General features: G+C 43.3%; 2 protein-coding genes across 3 annotated transcripts in view; both read right to left on the reverse strand.

The window, feature by feature from the left end:
- Window positions 1-1023, reverse strand: part of HIVEP3 (HIVEP zinc finger 3) — a 128553-nt gene extending 127530 nt beyond the window's left edge. For both annotated transcript variants that reach the window (XM_083173377.1, XM_083173375.1), the window contains exon 1: window positions 779-1023. The gene's annotated coding sequence lies outside the window, so the exon portion shown is untranslated. The remainder of the gene's footprint in view (window positions 1-778) is intronic.
- Window positions 1024-9807: 8784 nt separating this feature from the next.
- SERINC2 (serine incorporator 2) overlaps window positions 9808-25592 on the reverse strand; it is a 62990-nt gene continuing 47205 nt past the window's right edge. Inside the window, exons 4-10 of the mRNA XM_083173378.1 lie at window positions 22845-22924; window positions 22566-22703; window positions 17811-17980; window positions 17031-17121; window positions 14310-14445; window positions 13829-14035; window positions 9808-10426 (exon numbers count right to left, since the gene is read on the reverse strand). Coding sequence (XP_083029504.1) covers window positions 10288-10426; window positions 13829-14035; window positions 14310-14445; window positions 17031-17121; window positions 17811-17980; window positions 22566-22703; window positions 22845-22924 — 961 coding nt within the window. The 3' untranslated portion in view covers window positions 9808-10287. The remainder of the gene's footprint in view (window positions 10427-13828; window positions 14036-14309; window positions 14446-17030; window positions 17122-17810; window positions 17981-22565; window positions 22704-22844; window positions 22925-25592) is intronic.

Genomic DNA, 25592 nt, shown 5'->3' on the forward strand with positions numbered 1-25592 from the left:
AGCAGTAGTACAGTAAATAAAGGCCATGCACCTTTTACAACAGGACCCACAGATAACAAATAAAATAATAATAATAATGGGGCATAAAATAATAGATACATTAATGACAGAATTGAAGTGAGTTGAGCACATCATATACAATTAACTATAAAACATGCTAGTTACATACGAATCATGCTTGTTACATACAATCCTATGTCAGGTATGGCTATATAAATGGTCACTTTATTTTGGGGCCAGGTGATTACACCAAGGTTACATATCATTTAAGCAGGACCTAATCGCCTGTGGAAATGATGTGTGTCCTGAGAGGGATGAGCTGTTATGCTTAGTGGCAAACCACTTTGTATATAATGGAACAGGCTTCATGTGACAAAAAAAAACAAACAAAATGAGAATAAGTTGGTAACAGACAATGAGAATTATACATGGACTGTATTTTAAGAAAAACATCAAACAAGCTGTAACCTATGATCCGGCTGCTGTATATTATTATTACAGCATGTAAACATGTGTGCCATGATGAAATGAACCATATGACAGGTGTCATCATAAACAATGAGACCACTACAATGAGACCTGGTACCTGCTGGAAGAGATTTCGCAGCCCACTACTAAGGACAGAATAGAATAAGATGAATGACAGCAGTATAGGGTCACTTTAATGCAATGTACCCATGCAAATTACATGACCACACACATCCATAGCTACATATGCGGGAACACAATGCACAGATGACATTGTATACACAGAGAGGCCCTGTCAGGCTGCACTCACGCAAATGATGTCATGTCTCCAGCCCAGAGCTGTGATGACGTCACGCTGCTGCAGCCGCCGTTCCCCAGCAGGCAGCCCCGGGCAGAGAAGCTGGATGAGCCGGGGCTGACATGTCCGCTCACATCCCACCACCTCACACCTGGTGCCCAGCCGCTACAACCTACATGGAGAACCCCTGCAAGGGGGAAATGGTACAGCCCGCCTTCAGGCGCTGTCATCCAGAGCCTGGCCGCGCCCACTGGGGAGGCGGTGCAGAGGGGGAGAGTGGCAGAGGCGGCAGCAGCAGCAGCAGCAGCCACCGTCTGAAACGTAGTAGTAGCTCGCTAGATATTTACAGCCCACAGGAATTGGTCTGGCGTGTGTAGTGTGTGTGCTGGGTCGCGCCCATAACAGGGGGGAACCCTATGTGACCTACTCCCAGTAATGCGTCCCCTCGCTGACTGTGCGATGTGCGGGCGCGGGGGGAGGAGGAGCAGCGGCCGCTGTGTGACAGTAAATGACAGCGCCTGTGCGTGGGACATGGGGGCTGGCTGCGGGAGTCAGGGCCTCGGGCTGGCCATTAGGCTGCAGTGCAGCCTGCGCTCTACTGTATTTAGCAAGTGTGCCACATGATCCGCATGCTGCAGGTACAGATCCCCTCTTCTTATCCCTCTGACTCAAGGGAGTAATCTCTCTGTACACCCAGAACCTTCAAAGAGTTCAGACGAGCATTCGAGCCTGTTTGTTACCAACAATAATATCCTATACTGTACAGGGCCGGACTGGGATCAGAAATCGGCCCTGGCATTTTTCAGCACACAGGCCCACCTGATACAGACATGACCCTTGCGCTGTGAAAAGGGGGCGTGACCTCATGGAGAGGAGGCGTGGCATCACAAAAAGGAGGCATTACACATTATGGAACACACCATAATGCCCATTACACATTATGGAACACACCATAATGCCCATTACACATTATGGAACACACCATAATGCCCATTACATACTATAAAGCACACCGTAATGCCCAGTACATACTATACAGCACATTGTAATGCCCAGTACATACTATACAGCACATTGTAATGCCCATTACACATGGTGGCACACACAGTTATGCCCATTACACATGGTGGAACACACTGTAATGCCCATTACAAACTATGACACAATACATTATGCCCATCACACATTTCGACATTGGCACACATCATAATGCCCACTACACATCATTGCACCCACCATAATGCCCGTTACACACTGTGGCACAAACTGTAATGCCCACTACAAAATATGACACAATACATTATTCCTATTACTCCCCCCCCCCCCACACACACACACACACATACAAAAATTAAACACACTTTTGAAGCTTACTGTAAAAACCAGGATGGCAGAGGGTTAAATCTTTCTAAGCAGCAGCATCATCTTGTAGAGGGGGAGGGCCGGGCTTGTAATCAGAGTGCAGTGTGAAAACTTCCGTGCAGCAGAGAAATCCATCAAGCAGCAGGCAGACGCAGTTATTACAGCCAGCCTGCGCGGACATTTGGGAGGTACAGATCAGCTCTGTGTGTAAGGCTTCTGGTGCTGCTGCCTGTCATACACACACTGTGACAGGCAGCGCAGACCGGCAGGACAGCAGAAATGAGAGAGAGGATGCAGAGCGGGGAACACGGCTCTCTCTGCCTTCTCCATGGGACCTTTCATTTTCTGACACCCGCGGCCGGCACCTCAGGCTCAGCTACCCCCGCTGGCGCGGCTCTCTGACACTGGTGCATCATGACGCTGCGGCGTCATGACGTCAATCTGTAGTCTGTAATGACCGCGCTGCCCTTAGTAATATGCACAAAACCGGCCCACAAGTCCATCGGCCCTTCTGGCATTTGCCAGAAGTGCCAGATGGCCAGTCCGGCCCTGATACTGTAGCTCAGGCATTCCCAACCACGGTCCTCAAGGCACACCAACAGGGGACTATGTAAAAACCGTACCCGGACTAGACTCCGAACCGCCGGACAGGACATCAAAATCTGCAGTCCGGAGCTTGTAGGGTCCGGGGGTCCCTGTGATAGCTATAACCGGGGACATGGGGAAGGGGAGATTACAGCCTCCACGTGTGGTCTGGCCGTCTGGTTTTTTCTACATGCCCGGACCATACAGGGAGACTTTATTCTACCCCTCCTCCTCTACCTGGTGACAGGTGTCACAGGCAGCCCCCCAGGACAGGACACCACCCGGACCGGACGCTACAAGCTCCAAAATGCAGAGTTTGATGTCTGGTTCAGGGGTTTTGTCCTGGTCTGGTTTTTACCCATACCCCACCAACAGTGCAGGTTTTAGTGATAGCCAGGCTTCAGCACAGATGGTTTAAGCAGAATCACTTAGGAACTAATTAAATCACCTGTGCTCAAGCCTGGATATCACTAAAGATGCGTACACACGTACAGATTTTCTGTCTGATCTATCTGGTGGGAACAAAATCCTGTAAATGTATGGGATCATATGACAAACAAAAATTTCTACCCAAATTAGATTGTAAGCTTGTAGCAGGGCCCTCCAACCTCTAAAATAAAAATACATATCTACAATAAAAAAACCTTGGTATCCAGCAGTATAAAAGAACCACGCACCTATAACTGTGGTAGTGTACATTAGCAGAGTTTGATTACACTGCATTCCCTTTACTTAAATTTGCTCACCCCATGTTTATACTACTATCACTAGACTATACTACGTAGCACAAGTTCTCAAGTCGGTCCTCAGGACCCCACACAGTGCATGTTTTGCAGGTCTCCTCACAAAATACTATAGTGGGCGCCCAACTAACATATAAGTACCAAATAAATTCCATACTGAATTAAGAGGATTCTTCACCATTAGAGCAGTAAAACTCATTGCTGGTGGGGATGGTTACAGCAACTAATGTTAATTAATTTAAATCAAAACTCGATACATTTTTGGTCACTAGGGGAATCTTATAGATATGACTTACTCAAGTCAGTAGTTACAAGTCAAATAGGTTGAACTTGATGGACTAACAGGTTTTTCAACCTTAATTACTGTTACCATGACATGGAGCATAACTCCGCCCCTGACAACCTGGAAGCCCTGCCCCCACATTCTGATTTGCCTTTGGGCCAGTCAGTCAGAGAAAGGATGACCATCGATAGCTAAAACTAGGGCGCCCACTATAGTAAGTATGCTCATACCCCCAATATCCATGTCGGCATGGTGCTGATTTTCTAAAGTGTGGCGAGCACAGCGAGCCACCAAGCTCGAATCGTGGTGAGGGGATGCATAAAACTAAGCAAATAGCTTAGTGGGCGCCCAACTAACATATAAGTACCATTTATTTTCCTCGAGCCTAAGTACATGCCCATGTGTCCTAAGTATAGGGCTGTTAGTGACCAAATCATCTCCCAGTTCCATATAATTCCCAATCCTGTATTTGAACATACTAATATCACCTCAACCTCCATTTCTCCAGTGAAAACATATTCAGCCTGGTTAACCTATCTTTGTATTCTAGTGATTCAAGGCCTTTTACTAGCTTAGTCGCCGATGTCTGTACCTGTTCCAATTAATTTACGTCCTTTTTTAAGGTGCGGTGCCGAGAACTGAACACAATATTCCAAGTGTGGTCTCACAAATGTCTTGTAAAGAGGCACTATCACATTGGCATCCCTTGGATCCATTCCACTTTTAATGCATGCCAGTGTCCTGTTTGCTTTTGCTGCTGCACTTGAACAGCAGAATTCCCTATAATAACTCAATTTAGCCTATAAGTAGCTTGTTAACATTTGTTCCCATAATTAATTACTTTACATTTATCAACGTTTAACTGCATTTTCCACCTTTCCGCCCACCTTTTCAGTTTATTAAGTACCTTTTAGTGTATCCTCATCCTCTCAAGTTAATTTCCTCAATTTTGTGTCCTCCGCAAATATTGCGATTTTACTCACTATGTCATTAATTAATATATTAAACAATGTGGGTCCCAATATTGAACCTTGGGAAACACCAGCCCTCCAGATGTTGATGAACTACACATCCCAGCATGCCTTGCATCAGTTTCAGCATGGTCACATAGCTAAACTAATGCAAAGCATCCTGGGATGTGTAGTTCACTAACATCTGGAGGGCCGGTGTTGCCCAGCCCTGTCATAGAAGCTAATTAAATTAGTCTGACAATTATTTTTGACGAACCCATGCAGAGCCTTACTTATCACCTTCTCTTGTTCTAAGAAATTTTGGATACTGGGCCTTATTAAGATCTGATCGCAGTACAAATTTGTTTGGAAAATGGGCAAAACCATGTGCACTGCAGGTGGGGCAGATGTAACATGTATAGAGACAGATAGATTTGTGTGAGTTATTTTGTTTCTGTGCAGGGTAAATGCTGGCTGCATTATTTTTACACTGAAATTTAGATTTCAGTTTCAGCACCCCCCCCACCAAAATGTAACTCTCTTTGCACAGGTTACATCTGCCCCACCTGCAGTGCACATGGTTTTGCCCATTTTCCAAACAAATTTGTACTGCGATCAGATCTGAATAAGGCCCACCTATCTCTTATTATTCCTTCGAATATGCCCCGGCACCTTGAAGAAAAAAGAAACATCTTTCTGCTGTGCCATAGATGTAGGAAAACCATCTGGTTCTCCCCTATCGATAGCAAATGTATTAGTCATCGGCCATAAGCCATTGTGCACCTGCAGGGTGACCTGGAAAACGTGACCTGTGTGGGGTCCTGAGGACCGCGTTTGAGAACCACTGCAATATGGTGACACATTTTTATATTTTGGAATTGGTATGGATATCCCCACGGTATCCGGTCATAGGTCGACACATACAAGGTTGACATGCATTGGGTCAACTACTGAAGGACATCATGGCTTAGGTGGACACATGAAATAGATCAACATGGTTGGAAGGTCAACACAAGCCTTAGGCCAGTGGTTCCCAAACTGTGTGCCGTGGCACCCTGGAGTGCCTTGGGGGACTTGCAGGGGTGCAGGACCAAATTAAAGTTTTTATGTCCATTATAATAGTCAAATTGTGGACAAACAGAAGGGAATCCTGTCCATTACCACATAACTGATCCTAAGGATGAGATATATACACAATTTATTTAACTTAATATTTGTTTCTGATTTTCTCAATGAGAAACCTATAGCCTAGGGGTGCCGCAAAAACATTTCTAATGCTTTGGGGTGCCGTGATTCAAAACCATTGGGAACCCCTGCCTTAGGTCAACAATGGCACGGTCGACATGGACTTTGCACCTTTTTTTTTTAACTGGCATGCTGACATGCCCTACCATCTACTAGGGCACGGAGGGAGACTAGAATAATGTGCCGATTGGAGCAGGGCACCGCGCTTGAAGCATGGCGAGTGCAGCGACTCAGTACACGTAGACGGTGACCATGTCGACATGAAAAAAACAAAAACTTTTCAACTTAGCCTTTGTCGACATAATGCTTGTGTTGACCTTTCAAGCATGTCAAACTTCAGTGGTCGACCCAATGCATGTCGACCTAATATCGGTCTATCCAATGACCCATACACATCCCTATTTAGCAATATAATGTATCCTGCTTCTTTCTAGTTCCAATTTGAAAATCCAAAGTGGCTAATGTGAAACTGGAGCTCTAACATCAGGCCGATGCGTTTTTAATTTGGATGGAGCTTCACTCCTTAAACGGGCGGACCATAAACAGTCCATGATACAACCAAATTGAAAAAAAAAAAGAACATTGTATAGCATACCCTCCAACTGTACCGATTTAGCTCAGGGTTGCCGACCCTCCCGGAATTCCCGGGAGTCTCCCGAAAATCGGGTCCTCCCCCCGGCCACCCGGAAGGGTGGGCAACCCTCCCGGAATCTGGGGGACCCTCCTGAGCCCCCCGAATCGCGGCATTTAAATGCAGCAATCCCCGGGTCTCAGAGGAGGGGGCGGGGCTAAAATGGCACAATCGCGTCATTTTAGCCCCGCCCCCTCCATAGAGATCAGTCATTTTTCCTGTTTCCCATAATGGGGGCAGGGCTTAATGACGTCACAGTCAAGCCCCGCCCCCCGATCGGGTAAGGAAAGTTCCTCTCCGGGCTTCTCCCGGAGAGGAGCATTTATAAGTCGGCAACCCTGATTTAGCTGGTACAGTACCGTTTAACGGTCTGTACGGCTAAATAGAAATGTACCGGTTTTTGAAGATCACGGTGCTCCTGTTCGGAAGGATGCGCCTCCTTCCGTCACGGTCTGGGTAAACGATTCATATATACACTGTCTGCCATTACTGAAGGCGGCGCCAGGAGAAGAGGGGCTGGCTGCAGAGTTAGGCTTGCACTGCGGCCATTCACAGCGCAGGGGGGAGGTGGGAGGCGGCACCGGCTAAGGTAAAGTGAACCGAACCAGCAGCACACAGCTCTCTGTCTGTATAAGGAGATGGAGACCTCTGCAGCAGATGTAACTACCCCACCTTGCCATCTTACTACCAGCAGACTTTGGCAAGTAGTGACTAGTTCTTTTAGAGTGTGGGACTGCAAGTCTCAGCAAGCGGTGTGGCACAGCATGCTGGAGAATGTAGTGCACCTGGGAAGCCTCAGCCACAGGTTGGCCCCTTCACAGCCTGCGAGCCCCCGACCATATTGTCCGCATCACACAAAGGATGCAGGGAGGGGAGCAGCAGCCGGAGGAGGGGGCACGGAATGCAGGAGCCCACTAACTCCCAGAAGTTGTGGTCCCCGGGATAAGGGGGAGCCCCCCCCCCCCACACAGATAACCCCAGCACCAACCAATAAACACAATGCAACGCTGACCAACAACAGAGGATCACTAATGTGTTTGCAAGTTGCAGGCTGACAGCAAATTCATCTGTATTTCTCTCCTCAGTCGGGTGCTATATCCCATTCGTTTAACTATAAAAAAAAAAAAAAAAGCCTAGTACACATTCGGAAAGGGGCCACGCCCCTTTCACCACGCCCATTTGTCAATGGCCACGCCCCTTCCAAATGTGTACCGATTTCTGCCCTTCAGATGTTGGAGGGTATGGTATAGTAGGCTAATGCACAAAACATATGTAGAACACATTACCTGCAGTCAGCAGTAATGGATCAGAAGTGTATGTGGACTGCAATGTGGACATTCATTAACTTGCCAAGACAAAGTGGTATTGTTCAGACACATTGGGAGTGATGCAGCAAAGTAAAAAATGCAGCCAAATCCCCAAGAAGATGCAGTTTTTGGAAATTTGGCCGCAGCACCCCTATGCACCAAGCCGTATGGCTTGTATGCAGTGGGCAACACTATTTTAAAACCAGAGTTGCCAATAGAAGCCTATGGGCTTCTATCACACTTCCCCTGCTATGGGATATATATGATTCCCAGGAAAATCAGGTAGCCTAAATCCTACGTGTCACTTTCACTTGAAATCCAGAACACTCCTGGCCAAACAATATCATATACATACACACGGATTAGATGGGTTGTTTAATGACTGCAAACATTAACCCATCACTGGCACATTGTTCATCATATTCAATGGATCAGTGAGCTAGATGAACAACCAGTGGGGAGCGCACTGGATTGTTATCATGCCTACACAAAGGAAGTTTTTAAATGATCGGTCAATCCAATTGGTCAGAAGTGGCCATATTTATTATATATATTGATCTGGGTGTGGGCAGCTTAAGAATCAGCTCTGACAGTCACATTGGTAGGTAATATACTATTGTCCAAATAGAGATTCCTGTGGAAGTAGTAACAATTTGGCAACAGCGGTCCACCTTCTATGTCAGATCAATAAAAGAAATGGTCATATTTTCATGTTTCTGCATAAAGTAAGTACTGCATGCCTTAGTAGTGCATTAATACAATTGTAAAGCGCAACAGAATCTGCTGCGCTATATAAGAAACAAACTAAATAAATGTTTTGGATAATTTAGATATATCAGGGTGGGGGGTGGCAGGGCAACAACACAGATTGCAGACCTCTTCTCTGGATAAATAGGCCTTTAAAAGTAATTAGAAAACGTCCTGGGCTAAAAGCCTAACCTCTATAGCGTCTTTCCGTTGACACCTCACCACACTGACCTGGAATGACTGTCACACTTTGGATTTTCTGTGCCTTACCATGGCATTGTTACTACTGCCATCTGTTTGTCACATTTCATACAGCACATCCATGAGAGTGATGTTGTTTCCATTAACTGCTCTTTGCTACCCTCTAGTGATAAAGGGCCAGATGCACTAAACTTCAAAAGTGATGAAATGGAGAGTGATAAACAGCCAGCCAATCAGCTCCTGCCTGACATTTTTCAAACACAGGGGCAGATTTATTTAGCTCGGAGTAGAGATAAACTGGAGATAAAGCAGAGAAAAGGTAAAAGGAGATAAAGCACAGCCAATCAGCTGTGTTTGAAAAAGACAGTTGGGAGTTGATTGGCTGGTGCTTTATCTTTTCTCCAAGCTTAATAAATCCGCCCCACAGTCTGTGACATGGCAATTAGGTTGGTTGTTTAACACTCTCCGTTTTATCACTTTTTGAAGCTTTGTGCATCTGGCCCAAAGTAACTTATGTCTTTATTTATATGGCCGACTAATATTGCTCCCCATATACAGTATATGAAATATTGTCAAAAGGACCCTTTTATCTACACACATCGGAAACCGAGCTTTTGTGGCCAAAACCAGTACACAGCCTATAAAATTTACAGTGATATTACCAAGGATTCCGACAGGAACAATACGCCTTAGCGCAACCACTTCTTGAAGTGTTACAACTGTACACATTGAACTTCAAGATGTGAAATGATAAGTGTATTCACTGTGGTTACAGCTTAAGGGCCAGATGTATCAAGCTTCAAAATGTGATAAACTGGAGAGTGATAAAACAACCAGCCAATTAGCTCCTACCTGTCATTTTTCAAACCCCTGCCTGTAACATGGCAGTTGGGAGATGATTGGCTGGCGGTTTATCACTCTCAATTGTATCACTTTTTGAAGCTTGATACAGCTGGCCCATATTGTCTTAATGAAACGTGACAAAAATAACATTTACAACAGTTTATTTATAATGTTACAGACATCAAAACATAATACAAAAATATATTTTACAAAAGTAAATAAAATCAGGACTCAAGACTTCCTGTAAGGCTTCCGGTAATAGTTTAATGTCTTCTACAGTTACACGATTGTGCATTTCATTCCATCCTAGGGGCAGCGCTGCAGGGCTGTAAGGACCAAACTAGATAAATATGTATGACATTATTATGCAAAACTGATGTTAAAAAATTATAATAAAAATACATAGCCATGTGCTTTGGACTGCCTTCAATACAAAACATGTGGGATGCATGATTGGATCAACACTTAATCTAAAGATGACATTTAATTCTAGCAGCTTCTAGAATGTCATTTTACCTAGTTTGGGTCTAAAAGGAAATTAACCAAATGTTGCAGAATGAGGTATTTAGATTTAAGAAACAAAAACAGAATCAGTCAGACATGAAGGTCTGTTGCTATATTAGATCAGCTGAAGTCCCTGTCAGAGAGTATCACGGGAGCAACCAATGTCCACAGGTAAAGGAGGAGTCCAACCCAGCTGGAAGATATCTTCACCCACACTGCTGACCAGGGACTGCTTAGGGAGCCATCAGAGGAGCCAGGCCTGGGGATAATAAACAATAAATGCTTGATCGTTAAAATATAATATAGTGATTGATTGAACTCAGCATATGCCAAGCCACTTCAGTAACTGTCAGTCCCAACCTTCCACTCTGGCTGACCCCACCCCTCCACCTCTCTTTGAAGTCTGTCTTGTTTCCCTCACAGTGGGAGCATTTGGGGCTTAATGCCCAATCTTCAACTGTGCATACATTGAGGGGATGGGACACAACTTATACATTAATAAACTAAAGGCTTAGGCCACACACAGGTCCCGTTCAGTGGAACCTGTTTGGCCGCAAGGAGGCTGTGTGGGGGTCACTGCAGAACAGAATCCGGCCACTGCCAATCTGATTTCAGGGGAAACACTTACATTGAATTGTTTGTGTTCTCCCTGAAATTCTGTCATCCCGCCATCCGGTCCAACCACAGTATGCTGTGGTAGGACCAGCAGCTGCGACTCTGCCGCGAATGCCTGGGCGACCACATAGGATCCTGCGTGCAGACTCCTTCCGGCTCCTGCTGAACAATACCTGCTGCGCCGCTGTGTGTGGCCCCAGCCTTACTACAGTTAATAAATAAAACTTTTGGAATATTAATCAGATGATATTATTCCATAACTCCAGGGAAGAAATAGGATAGCAGATTTAGCAATTTAGTGGCAGATTTTGAGTTTGTAGCAAAGTGATAAAACCAAATAACATTGAACAAACCATGGTACTCTGCAAGCACTGCAAAAACATTTATTTTTCTTTAGCATGCAGAGCAAATATTGGCTGCTGTAGCCCACAATGTTAGATTTTTACACTGCAATGTATTTCAGTTTGCACACACCCCTCTTAAATCTAGAACTCCATGCAAACATTACATCAACACAACATACAGTGCATGGTCTTGGCAGAGGCACTTGCTCTTTTTTGCTTACCGCTTAGCATCAGACCCTTAGTACAGGGATTCTCAATCTCAGTTCTCCGGGTACACCAGCAGAGCAGGTTTTAGTGGAATCCATGTTTCAGTACATGGATAAATCAAAATAAGATACTAATTTAATCACCTGTGCTCAAGCATGGACATTGCTAAAACCTGGACTGTTAATGTGCCTCGAAGACTGACTTTGGGAATGCCTGCCTTCGTATAGACAGACTAAAGACAGCCAAGAGTACCGGATTGGTGGCCATGGTCAACCTGCCATGTTACACTGCCCTTATAATAATGTATACTGCAGAAGTATAATTTCGGAAAAATTTATTGTATGGCATTTATTTGGGAATATTTTTTTCTATATTAAAACACCTTTTGTTGCCATTTTTGTTTTTACCTCTTTTTCTTTTGGGTTGGGATCATTTGGTCTACAGCAAGTTGGTCGACAAGCATTAGGTCGACATGGGGATGTGTCGACATGGTACTAGGTCGACAGGTCATTAGGTCGACATGGGGTTTTTGACCCCCTTATGTCAACACAGTCAACATGGAAGTAAAGTATTCTTTAGGCACACTATTTTATTCTCTCACTACGCCCTAGTGGATGGTAGTGCATAAAATACCCCCTTTCAGCACGTCGTGTCGACATGAACACCGAAAAAAACACTGCGTGCAATCGCCATGCTTCGGGCACGGTGACTTACTACGCTCGGCACACTATTTTATTCTCCCACCACGCCCTAGTGGATGGTAGGGCATGAAATACCGCCTGTTGGTACGTCAGCTCAAAAAAAACATGAAAAAATCCCATGTTGACCTATTGACTGTCAACATAGACACTGTCAACATAATGCTTGTGTCGATCTATAGCAATGTCAACATAATGCTTGTGTCGACCTAGAGCCATGTCAACCTAGAGCCATGTCAACCTAGAGCCATGTCAACCTAGAGCCACGTCAACCTAATGCTTGTCGACTATCATGCTGTAGACCAAATGACCGTATCCCTTTTCTTTTTTTGGTGGTCTTTTAAAACAATGCTTGCCAAAAAAGCATATAGGGTTAGATTCAATTATAGTCAAAACTATTGTCTTGTCGGAAAGATGACAGTTTCCAACTGATTTAGGTCGGAATGGGTTCCGACTTATTCATAAGGGGAACAATTATTATTATTTTTTGGCACTTGTTTCCTAGCACGGCCACACCGATTTACATCGGGGTGGTCGTGTCGGAAAAATCGCGTCGATCGCATCGCATGCGATTTGGTCGCATGCGATGCGATCGACGCGACCGACCCGATTTTTTGATTGAATGAAATGTAAATCGGGTCCCTGGGACCCGATTTTACATTGGATTCAATGTAAAATATTCCCAACCCACCCAAATTTAACGGCGTAAACCCCACCCCACGATAGACGCCAACCCGAAGCGTGGCGAGCGCAGCGAGCCCGCGAGGGGCGGCGGTGCGCGTCCTCTGACCTTTTCATTCCCCTACTATCCACGTCGGCGTGGAGTTGAGAATAGAATAGTGTGGCGAGCGCAGCGAGCCACCGAGCCCGAAGCGTGGCGAGCGCAGCGAGCCCCGCGAGGGGATGCGTATACCTGTGAAGTTATACGCGTCCGCTCGCTGCGCTCGCCACACTATTCTATTCTCAACTCCACGCCGACGTGGATAGTAGGGGAATGAAAAGGTCGGAGGACGCGCACCGCCGCCCCTCGTGGGCTCGCTGTGCTCGCCACGCTTCGGGTTGGCGTCTATCGTGGGTTGACGACGGGGACATCTATAATGTGAAATGGGTCATATTGGCCCATTTCACATTTTTCACATTTTCTCACGATTTCAATGTTAAAAAATATTTTAACATTGAAGCCTATGGAAAAATCGGGGGCATCGCGTCGGTCGCGTCGGGACCAATGTTAATGGTCCCGACCGACGCGATGCCCCCGATATTGTGCCTTAGCCGGCAAAATGGACCTGATTTCAAAGGAAATCGGGTCCATCGTGTGGATCGTGTACCTTAACTTAAAGGTACACGATCCACAAGATTGTGGCCGTGCTAGGAAACAAGTACCGTATCTCGGATTGAGATTGTCGGAAGCGGGGCCAAAACCTGTTGGATTTGCACACGTTTCTGACATAAGCATGTGGATCAGCGGCTATTCTGTGAATCAACTTGGTTTCAGACAGGTCGGCGCTCCCATAAAACAGAGTAGATAAGAATGCACATTTGATCTTGCAAGTCCATGGTCACATTTCAGGGTTGTGGCCAGCATGCCAGGATTCTTTTCCTTTATACCTGCTTTCTGAATGCCATGCCATGTATGCAATGGCAGTGGCATGCAGCAATAGCTTACTGCTCTTATGTGAACAGGATATACTTCCAAGGCACAGTTTTGGAACCACTGCTTTGGAGTAAGTGAAATGTGATCATGGTCATATACTTCTGTATTGTTTATATATTGGATAAGAAAAGAGATGTACTCACAGATACCAATTTGTTAGCGTCATCATGATGTAGAGGGAGGCGAGCATAAGGCAGAAATGGAAGAAGCTGTAATTGTAGCATACGTTATCCTCTTCATTGTCATATGCATGGTGCACCCCATCTTCAGTGCTGTGGACTGCACCCTCTCCAGAGCTTTCCTCTGTTTGCATCAGCTTGTTCACTTGCTGGTTGCTGGAGGAGCGGAAGCTGTAAGCATATGAGAGATAACACAATAAGAGTGGCGACATAAACCCAAGGTTTCGGCCAAGGACTAGCAATTGTGCACAGGGTTTCACCAGCCCTTACAAGGGACCTACAAATATTTCGTTATATTCCTGGTGTTGAGGGCATGGCCCAAGAAGCTTGTGTAGCAGAAGGAGGCACAAGGGGTCTTGGACACAGGAAAATGGCAAGAACTGTGGTACCACCCAAAGCTGTAATTCTATGGGACAGGCTGATTTTTTTTCCATATACAACTCACCTAATGAACAGAGTGCATAGAATGAAGATCACAAGTCCAACAATGCTTGGAGCATCCCACCACTGAACCGCAGTAGAGGTTGCTGGCACGGTTCCATTGCTCGCAATAGCCAGTAATGTGGGATTGCAATTTTGATCTGAGAAAACAAGCACAGCAAAGCATCGGATAATTAAGTATATTACTTCAACACCCTCTATTTGTCTAAAAACAAACTATAGAGCCTTTGCTAAACTTCTATTTCCATTCTTAGTTTATGCATGCTTAGGAAGCACATTAACCTCTGGCTCTAAAGTAGTGTATCCCGACCTCGGTCTCCAAAACACATTAACAGTGTTTTAAGGTTAGCCATATTTTAGCACAGGTGAATTATTTAGTACCTCAGTAATATTGATTTCAGCATTTTTGCTCAAGCATGGATATCCTTCAAACCTATACTGCTAGCGTGCCTTAAGGAGAGGGGTTGGGAATCACTAAGTTTCAGCACCTCAAGATCTACCAACGTTTCAGACGACCCAACTGCAACACAGGTGTAGTAGTTACGAAAGATCACAGTTTCAAATATGTGCTGCATTCATTCCCAACAGACTCATTCTATAGATCCTCAGGTGGTCTGGAAAACCTGAACTGTTGGTACATCTCGAGGACCGGTTTGAACACCCCAGCTTTAGAGCATTCATGGAATGGGCTAGATTTTCCCATCAGATTTACTATGAATTTGAAATCAATGTCTACATTCTGATGTTGTAGTAGACACTACCAACACTGGCTAAGTTCACTGCCTATTCCTAAAACCAACAGATTGTAATACCTTACACAGTGAAGAGGATCAAGAGGACTGAATTAATCCATACACTTTGGTATCTTCATGGATGCAGATTGAGAATCCAAATGAGGGGGTACCTTTGTTTGGGACTGTAAAACTTGAGCCTTCTGGTCAATCTATAGATGAGCCCTTATAGATCGCCCATGAGGATCTGGAACAACTCTGATTTAAGACTGAGGTACTTTTTATTATATGAATCGCTTGGTTAGAACTGTATGAGGTCTATATAAAACTTGAAGATTTCTTATGAACAGCTAGCAAGTGCTAATGTTATAGAGTAGGCTATTGATATCACTGCAACTTAGGCACTTGGGAAATTTAAATGCACATTACACTGGTCAGTATAATCAGCTCTGCTTGTGTTCTTTTTCTTTTTAACAAGGGGATTGGTATTTGCACTGTGACAACTCCTCAGGTGCCTCCTGGAAAAGGTTGCAGCATCTAGATGGTCCACTCAGAGACCAGGCAATAGGTTGAAAAAGTTTTTCTATTCAAATAAAGTGCATAATAATGGACAAACCAATGGTTCGGGGGTTCACCAACCCTTGTGAAGGTGCATAACCATGCAAACGTGATACATTACGACCTCTACCTTAAATACCATTAGTACAAAGAGAAAAGGCGACCGTCCCTCCATCTTTGTATCTCGCACAGCTTAGTAGCTGGATATCGGATCTCCCACTTCCGGTCTGGCCCCTTGCTAATGTCTGCTCCATCATTGTCCCCTGTAGTCATGGAAACCCGGGGCAGGGGCGCAAAGTGTAAACAAACAGCTGCTGATGGTATTCAGCAGCAGGACTTGTGCAAGGAGGGATTGGCAGATTTCTATAGGTTCTTCATTTCAATAAGTAATTTTTCTTTTTAAGACATAGGGCCAGATGCACTAAGCTTCAAAAGTGATAAAATACAGAGTGATAAACAGCCAGCCAAAAAGCTTCTACCTGCCATGTCACAGAATGTGTTTGAAAAATGTCAGGCAGGAGCTGATTGGTTGGTTTTTTATCACTCTCCATTTTATCACTTTTGAAGCCTAGTGCATCTGGCCCATACACTGGGAGGTATAACTGACACCATGGATCTTATGGTGCCGTATATATATATATATATATATATATATATATATATATATATATATATATATATATATATATATATATATATATATATATATAGAATACCTTCTGACAACTGCAGGGATTCCATCCAGCAGCTAGTAACGCAGCAGGCAGATCCAGCTACAGCAGGGTATTAAGCATTAAAGAACCAGTATGAAGTGGGTCCGCCTGACGGTGGCTCGGAGCGGGCTTTATGCCAAGTTACTCTTGTGCCGGTATATGTTGTAACAAATGTTCTCTATTATTATCATTAGCACTCTTAATGCGAGTTTGATTCTACAGTATCATCCAAAATTCCCTGTATCTCAAACACACACACACGGTGCTTTACAAGTTTGTTTACACTTTGCACCCCTGCAGTCGTGTTTCCATATCTACAGGGAATGTGATGGAGCAGACATCAGCAAGGGTCCGGACCGAAGTGGGAGTTCCGGTATCCAGTGCACAAGCCATAAGAGACAGCAAAATGTAGTAATGTTTCAACAGGAGAACTCATTATTCTTTTCGGGATATGGATATTTCTAAACATATTGGTCTTTGAGGGTTATTCTGGTTCATTTGCTCGGATGCACATTTTGCATCCTTGTGAGTCAACCAGATCCCGCCTTGCGAATGGTGGTACGCCGGCCCACCATTCGCAAGGGATATTCATTCGCAGGGCCTGCGAATGGATGTTACACAGTATATATATATATTTATATATATATATATATATATATATATATATATATATATATATATATATATATACATACATACATACACACACACACACACACTTACCAGGCACATTCGCCATAGCAGACCAAGTGACAAACATGGTGTACAAGGTTATAACCGATGCCTGTAATAATCCAGAGTGTGGCTGAACCTCCTATAAAACAATGAGAACAATAAAGGCTAATTGAAGGATCAATGACTGAAAAATAGCCTGTATACAATGGCTGAACAAAATTATAGTATTTGCTATTCTGTAACATATTGAAGAGAATGTCTTTTAAAAGACACAAGTAAATACAAGTTTGTGATATCCACCATAATATCCCATGGAGTACTGAAGTCGGGGGGGTGCCTTCAGGATTGGTGAAGGGTTTTTCAGCACCCTAGGCATACAAAACTTTAGCTTACTGCTCCCACTGCCACCCACTGACATTGACCTTCCAGAACCTCAAGTGAAAGTGTTGAGGTCTATGCTATGTTGACATTCTGTACTGCATAGGTAAACAGTGATACAGAATGAGAAGTATCGCTGCAAATTGGTGCACATACACATTCAATATAAGCCCCCCCCCCCCTCTTATATTGAATGTGTATGTGCACCAATTTGCAGCGATACTTCTCATTCTGTATCACTGTTACCTACACAGTACAGAATGTCAACATAGCATAGACCTCAACACTTTCACTTGAGGTTCTGGTAAATTTCAAACTTCCTTGTGCTAATCACAGCATAAATGTGAGCCATTCTAGACGTGTCTGCTATACACACTTGTCACATACTGCTTAGTATTCCATGCCAATAAGTACAGTACTGATAATGGCAACTTACTGGGAGTTTCTTACCTGAACTTTGGGTAAGATTGATACTATAGAAACAATAACACAGAATATCAAGTTCAAACTAATGAACACTTTGTTGGGTGTACAATTGTCTGGTTTGGTGTAGTAAATATATAAGAAAACAATAGCCGTGATTGAGGCAGCATAGAGCAGCACTGTACATATTAGGAGACCTAGAGACGACAAAAAAATAAAAGTTATTCTACGACCACATACAGAGACAGATAATTACAGAAAGTATCATCTATTCTTTCATCTATACAATGACAAGAGCACTGGGAGGTTATTTATCCAACATTTTCATTAAACCTGTAGAAACGACCATACCTTCCACATTGCTTACTCCCAAATGATGTATCTTAGGGGCTAGTGAGACAGATACATGGTCTAAGTGGGAAATCTATTCTACCTTGTCTAAACATTTAGGAGACAGGAGAAAAGACACAGAGCAGGAGGAGGGGTGAGGCTATATACCAGTGATGGTTAACCTTGACACTCCAGCTGTTGTTGAACTACACATCCCAGCATGCTCTGCATCAGTTTTAGCATGGCCAAGTAGTAAAACTGTAGCAGGGCATGCTGGGATGTGTAGTTCATCAACAGCTGGAGTGTCAAGGTTAGCCATTACTGCAATATACCCTAGTTGGGCAGTCCTTATTGGAAAAAAATCATCAGGTCTAAATCTAGGAAAATGGGAATGTCCCTAAGTAATGGCTGCCATGGAGATCATAGAAGAAACACAATAGGTCACTAATATGTGTGCCCTGGTGAAAGTCTGTATTGATAGATTGTGGTTGGCACATCACAGCCCTGATTTCACTTCCTTTAAAGCATAGGGTAATCTAATAGTCTATTACTCATGAGAAAATGGGTCTATATGGTAAATAAAGCCAGCTCTAAAAGGTGTGTACACACGGAACAATTTGAAGGACAATGTGTGTGTTCCCGATCAATGGGAACAACCAATCGTTCCTTGCATCGTTAACAATGTGTGTACCTGCCAATCTTTAAACTGTTCCGTGTGTATGCACGATGAACAATTTCATACACTGGTGAACGATGTCAGATCGCATCTGGCATTGTTCCGTGTGTAAGCACCTCAAGTTTGACCAAATCTGGACAAGATGGTTAGACTCTGCTTATTCCATTGCAGAGTCTCTCACATAAATATACTTATCAACAGCAGTGTTGGCAATGATTTAATTCTTTAGCTATTATATAGGAGCATGAATCAGTCCGGCACTCTCCGCAAATGCAATCAGCTGCCCAGGTGCCTTCCCGATAATATGGATAGCAAACAGTAAAAAAGAAACGGAGGCACTCTCAAGGTCTTTGCAAAACAGGCATAATTTAGTGGTAAAAATCCCAATGTTTCGGGGTCAACTAACCCCTTTTTTATTATATATATATATATATATATATACATACATACAACTAGGAGTGACTCTAATCGCACCACACAGAAGGCTGCTGCTCTAAAAAGACCCCCCCCCTGTTAGTGGGAGATGAAAAGGTATGGATAGTAGGATGGATAGAGAGCGCCAGAGGTTTCCACCACCTTATGTGCAGTTGTTAGATATTTCAGGTATACAAATAATAAAGACGTTTTAAAAAATGTAACATATTTTATTAAAACGTTGTAAAAAACGTGTGGTATCTCAATTATTTTGAAGACGGTAACAACCCAACGCGTTTCGTCTTTAGAAAGACTTCATCAGGGGTTTTTTAAGATAGACACAAAAAGAATACATGGAGATGGATCAAATATTTTCAAATCATATGATGGAACTCAATTTTATGAAAGAAGTCACAATCTTTAGTTGGTAATGAAACTGAGTTTGAAGATTACAGATCCATATGAAGTGAGACGATTGTTAGTCCCATATTCAGCCCCTTCTAGATGTATAGAATCTTAAAAGGATAGTCAGCACTTGCTGTATGGTAAAAATATGATTCGAAAATTTCATGGACTGGACTGTGTATACGCTCTTAGGGGTCAAACGTGGACCTCAGTCTCTTCCAGATGTTATCTATGGATAGGCAAGATGGTGAAGGTGGAACTAAGTCCGCACAAAAAAACGCTGCTGTGTAGACACTTGTGTAGTGGCTCTTTGCAATAAGGTTCTGCACACAAGTAGCAATGTGGGAATCTTTGGACGTTGCTGATGCCCACATTGCTACTTGTGTGCAGAACCTTATTGCAAAAAACCACTACACAAGTGTCTACATAGCAGCGTTTTTTTGTGCGGACTTAGATCCACCTTCACCATCTTGCCTATCCATAGATAACATCTGGAAGAGACTGAGGTCCACGTTTGACCCCTAAGAGCGTATACACAGTCCAGTCCATGAAATTTTCGAGTCATATTTTTACCATACGGCAAGTGCTGACTATCCTTTTAAGATTCTCTACATCTAGAAGGGGCTGAATATGGGACTAACAATCGTCTCACTTCATATGGATCTGTAATCTTCAAAATCAGTTTCATTACCAACTAAAGATTGTGACTTCTTTCATAAAATTGAGTTCCATCATATGATTTGAAAATATTTGATCCATCTCCATGTATTCTTTTTGTGTCTATCTTAAAAAAAACCTGATGAAGTCTTTCTAAAGACGAAACGCGTTGGGTTGTTACGGTCTTCAAAATAATTGAGATACCACACGTTTTTTACAACGTTTTAATAAAATATGTTAAATTTTTGAAAACTTCTTTATTATTTGTATACCTGAAATATCTAACAACTGCACATAAGGTGGTGGAAACCTCTGGCGCTCTCTATCCATCCTACTATCTATCTATCTATATATATCTCTATATATATATAGCAACGTTTCAGTGCCCACTTTATTTCTGCGGCACTTTTGTCTTGACAAAAGTGACGCAGAAATAAAGTGGTCACTGAAATGTTGCCTTAAGAAGCCACGCGTAACTGAGTTATTTTAGACCCCAGGAGTGCCGATGTTTAGTGCATATATTGTTTATTAGATTCATTTTTTTTTTATTAGTCTTATTGTGGTCACATTCTCTCATGCACCCTGTTTTTTAACCTATATTTCATAGCTTATGTTAACCAGTGACAGGTGTGTTGGTAACTGCTCACCTTTAAAAGCACAGTCTGCTGTGAGCTTTAGACCAACATTAATGTCATAGCTATGTGTATTGTAGGCATTTTGAGCGATAGTGTTAGGACCTGCAAAAAAGTGGGGTCCCATGAAGGGGGATGCAGGCTTAAATGCATATATCTGGTGTCTGTGTGTCACTGAAACACTGCCATCTGTTGCCAGCAAGTGAAACTACATCTAGCTTTTGAATAATTTTCTTTGAGCGGGCTTGCAAGTAACTATAACTCATACGTTATAGTTATAGAGACGTTTAAGGGGGGACATGCTCAACATGTACAAATATATCAAGGGTCAATATAAGGAACTGTCAGTCACACTTTTTTACTGCAAGAAAATAATCTAGGACACGAGGGCACGAGTTTAGATTAGAAAAAATAAGATTTTGTTCCCTCAAAAGAAAAAAAATCTTTACAGTCAGAGCAGTCAAACTGTGCAGTCGAACTCTCTTCCTGGAGAGGTGGTGTCGGCGCACACAATAAATAAATAAAATAAGTAACATCCAGGGGTACTAATAAGAATCGTATTCTGTCTTTAAAAATGATTCACACTCTGTCTTTTACAAGGGATAAGCTATTAAAACCCGGGTTGAACTCGATAGACGCAAGTCTTTATTCATCCTTATCTACTATGTAACTATATTTCAATATGTAAGAATTTAGATTTTGTCACTTTATGCATTTAAGCAGTTATCACAGTGTATACTTCTATTTATCTATGCAATGATTATTCTGTTATTGCAGGGGTGGGGAACTTTTTGGGTTCCAAGGGCCCTTTGCATTGAGGCATAATGCCTCGGGGGCCATTTAAAAAAAAAAAAACGTACAAATCGTCCTGCGGCAGCCAGCCCACGCTCCGGTGGCTGCCACGTTTTTTGAGTTGCCAGTCTGTGTGGTCCGGCGGCTGTGCAGGGAGTCTCATACAATATAAATATGGCTCTAATTGTCTGTTATGTTTATATATTTATTTTTTGTCTGTTTTGATTTTTTTTTTTAATCTGTTTGTAATGCTAGTTTAGGGTTTACACATAAAAAGATACTTTTTTTTTTTAAAGCTATTTGGTTGATGCAGAGTCTGCGAAAGAGTGGTTAATTTATTTTAAGACTGTGATTATGCTCAATATTTAAAGTTTCCACTGTAATTATAGTAATGAAATGGTTGTAATCTCATAATATTGAGCATATTCAGAATATCAACAAACTAATTAAAGACTCTCTAATAAAGAGGGAGAGGACTAGGCAACAGTTCTGTGGGAGTCCTCCAGCTACATGGAAACAAAAATAAGTACTTAAAAAAAAAAAAAAAAGTATGCTTTAATGTTACGCTACAGTAGTTAGCAAAAAGGAAAATATAAAAAGACAATATACACATTTCAATACGGCAATTTGAATATACAGTATGTGCATACAACATTGAACCATTGTAGACAGCAGCTGTTTTAGAAGATTCGGAAGGCTTTCAATTATAGGTCAATTTTATGTCAATAGACCTGACCATTAGAAAAATCATTTTGTACATCAAACACAAAAAACAATTAAAAAAAATATCAATATTTATCACTATTTCCACAAATGATCCTTTATTTGATGACAACAATGTACTTGTGTATTTTAAAAGAAAGCGTCCAGCCTTACCAGCATACCAACACTTGGTGTTGCCATCTTCAGCCCGCTGAAGCCAGGACTCACTCCAAGAGTGGGCAAGGTCAATAATCAGGATGAGCTGGACAAGGATGAATAGGAAACCACCAACCATGCCAAAATAATACCACACTGTATGGGAGGAAATAACATAATTACGAAAAGTAGAGAAGTTAGAAGCGCTCAGCATGTGATACATTGACTATGTTAATGAGAGGAATAAGTAATACAAGCAAACACAAAGGTGAGAGGACAAAAAGCAGGAAAAGTTACCTGTATTAAATACTCCGCTTGGTATAAAGAATGCCCCAACAGTGATTCCCACCAAAATCAGGAACTTAAAAAACCAAAACCTGGATGGAAAAAACATACAAAAAAAAACACCATTACAGAACATATTAAATATATGTGACAATAAAAAATGGTACTTGTTTCCTAGCACGGCGCCCATCGCATAGCATAGTTAGTGGTGTGCGATGCGATGCGATATTCATGTTCTATTAACAGGAGTGCTTGTACAATGAAATATCGCATAGCATTGCATGCCAGCAAATGGCATGCGATGCGATTTTTAATTGTACAAGCACCCTGATGGGTGCTTACAATGTTAAATGCACCCCCAATGTCAACGCCACCCCCACTATTAACGCAAACCCGAAGCGTGGCGAGCGCAGCGAGCCCGCGAAGGGGTGGCGGTACGCGTCCTCCGACCTTTTCATACCCCCACTATCTATGGCGGCGTGGAGTTTATTTTAGATAGTGTGGCGAGTGCAGTGAGCCACCAAGCCTGAAGCGTGGCGAGCGCAGCGAGCCCCGTGGGGGGACACGGAATACGAGCCCGAAGCGCAGCGAGCCCCGCGGAATACATGGAAAGTAATCAGTGTCCCCTCGCCACGCTTTGGGCTTGGTGCACTCGCCATATTATCTAAAATCATCTCCACGCCGACGTGGATAGTGAGAGTATGAAAAGGTCTGAGGACGCGTACCGCTGCGCACACCACGCTTCGGGTTGGCGTTGATAGTGGGGGTGGCGTTGCCAATGGGGGTGCATTTAACATTGAAAGCACCCATCAGGGTGCTTGTACAATTAAAAGTCTAATAGCATGCCGCTATATTGCATGCGATGCGATGGTATAAGATTGGGCGCCGTGCTAGGAAACAAGTACCTAAAAAATTATTTGCCACACTAAACATGTACCCTTCAAATAGGAGCTAATGATAATATAATAATATAATAAAAATAAATGGTTAGTACAGTAGAACTTAAAGAACAAGGAGACCTCTAGATATTCTCAGGGAATAGTTATTTTATAAAGGATTATTAATTTCCATTGTGACTTATTGTGTGCTCTGGACATGTAATGTGAGCATTGTATTTTTATTTTTTTTGTCACTTCTTTTTCCTTAGACTCTAGAACTCCACACCTTTACTGGTTTGTAGACAGTGACACTTGAGTAGTAGGTAAGGATTCTACAATAGAATAAATGCATAAGGTGAATGGGATGACCACAATTCTTTATTATTTTGGCACCAAAGTACACTCCTTAAACAGACTTATGACCCACACAGGCTTGGTTTAAACAGAAGGAAATGACTGCCCCTCCTCCTAACAAAAAAGGTCAACAAATAGGTAACAGGGGAGATCTAAATTGTGGGGGAAATCCAACAGAACATAGATGAAGAGCAGTGTTACAGTGAGGATAGTGTTAAAAAATAGTAAGTCCTCTAACAGTACTCTCTTATCATAGTTTTAGAGGGCTGAGGGTATCCTATTAGTGACAACATTTTTTCACTATAAGGGAGAAACGTACCCCTACATTTTTTTAAACTTGGGAGCGTTATGTGTCCACCCTTCCTCTAGAATTTCAGAAAAAGATTGAAGCTACACTTAAAAATACTGAATGGTATGAGGAGAGGAGAACTGGCTCAGCGACCATATTGCCAGCGATTGGAGTGTGCACCGGTGATAAATCACTGGGTGCGCGCTCCCGTTTTTAGCCCCCTTATGATCAGCTGGTTGCAGGAGCTTGCAATGAAACTAGAGGGAGGAAGATTCAGGGGAAATTTGAGGAAGAATTACTTCACAGAGGGGGAGATTCTCTAAACAAGAAATGCGGTAAAAACCCCGTTATCGGGGTTTTTACCGCATTTTGGGATGCTGTAAATCTGGCGATGCCCCATAGAAGCCAATGGGATTCTACCGCATCCCTCCGCCGCCCCCCGCCGGCCCCCCGCCGCCCTGCATCGCCCCCTCCCCCCTCACCTGTGTCCGGGCAGCACAGCGCAGTGCTGCCCGGACCTGTGACCTCCTCCCTGCACTGATCCTCTTCCGGGTGCAGGGAGGAGGAGAGCCCGGCGCAGCAGCAGCAGCGCCGGGTGTGTGAGGGAGGGGGGAGCCGCCGGGACCTGCTGGGACCCGGCGACTCCCACCGCAAAGGACAGCTCTTAACGCAAGAGCTGTCCTTTGCCTTAATTATCGCATATGTTACAACATATGCGATAATTAAGTATGCGATGGGCGGCGAAGGGGGGCGGAGATTCTTAGAGAATCTCCCCCAGAAAGAGTAGTGGATTAGTGAAATAGCCTCCCATCAGAGGTGGTAGAGGCAAATACAGTAGAACAATTTAAACATGCTTGGGATAAGCATATTGATATCCTTACAAAGAGATAAGGATCAAATATGGTTTGAGGTAACATGTTTAAAAAAGGGGCTGACTAGATGGGCCAAGTGGTTCTTATCTGCCGACAAATTCTATGCTTCTATGTAAATCCCATCTTAGTAAATGTACCCTTAGTGTGCTATAATTTGAGAAGCACTAAAGTGGGAGAGGCACTAAAGGTTTTTTTTTTTTGGGGGGGGGGGGGGCGGGGGGGCACACTGATTAGCTACGGGAGAGAGATCTGTTCTCCCTACTCCCTGAGGCAGTAAATAAATATGTTTATGGTGTAGGTGCCCAAATGAGTAACCACGTTAGATGGGATAAGCTGATTTTCAGGGCTAAATGCTATGTGGGTGCTA

Source organism: Crinia signifera, chromosome 2, assembly GCF_055691185.1.
Source record: "Crinia signifera chromosome 2, ASM5569118v1, whole genome shotgun sequence".
NCBI classification, from domain to species: domain Eukaryota; kingdom Metazoa; phylum Chordata; class Amphibia; order Anura; family Myobatrachidae; genus Crinia; species Crinia signifera.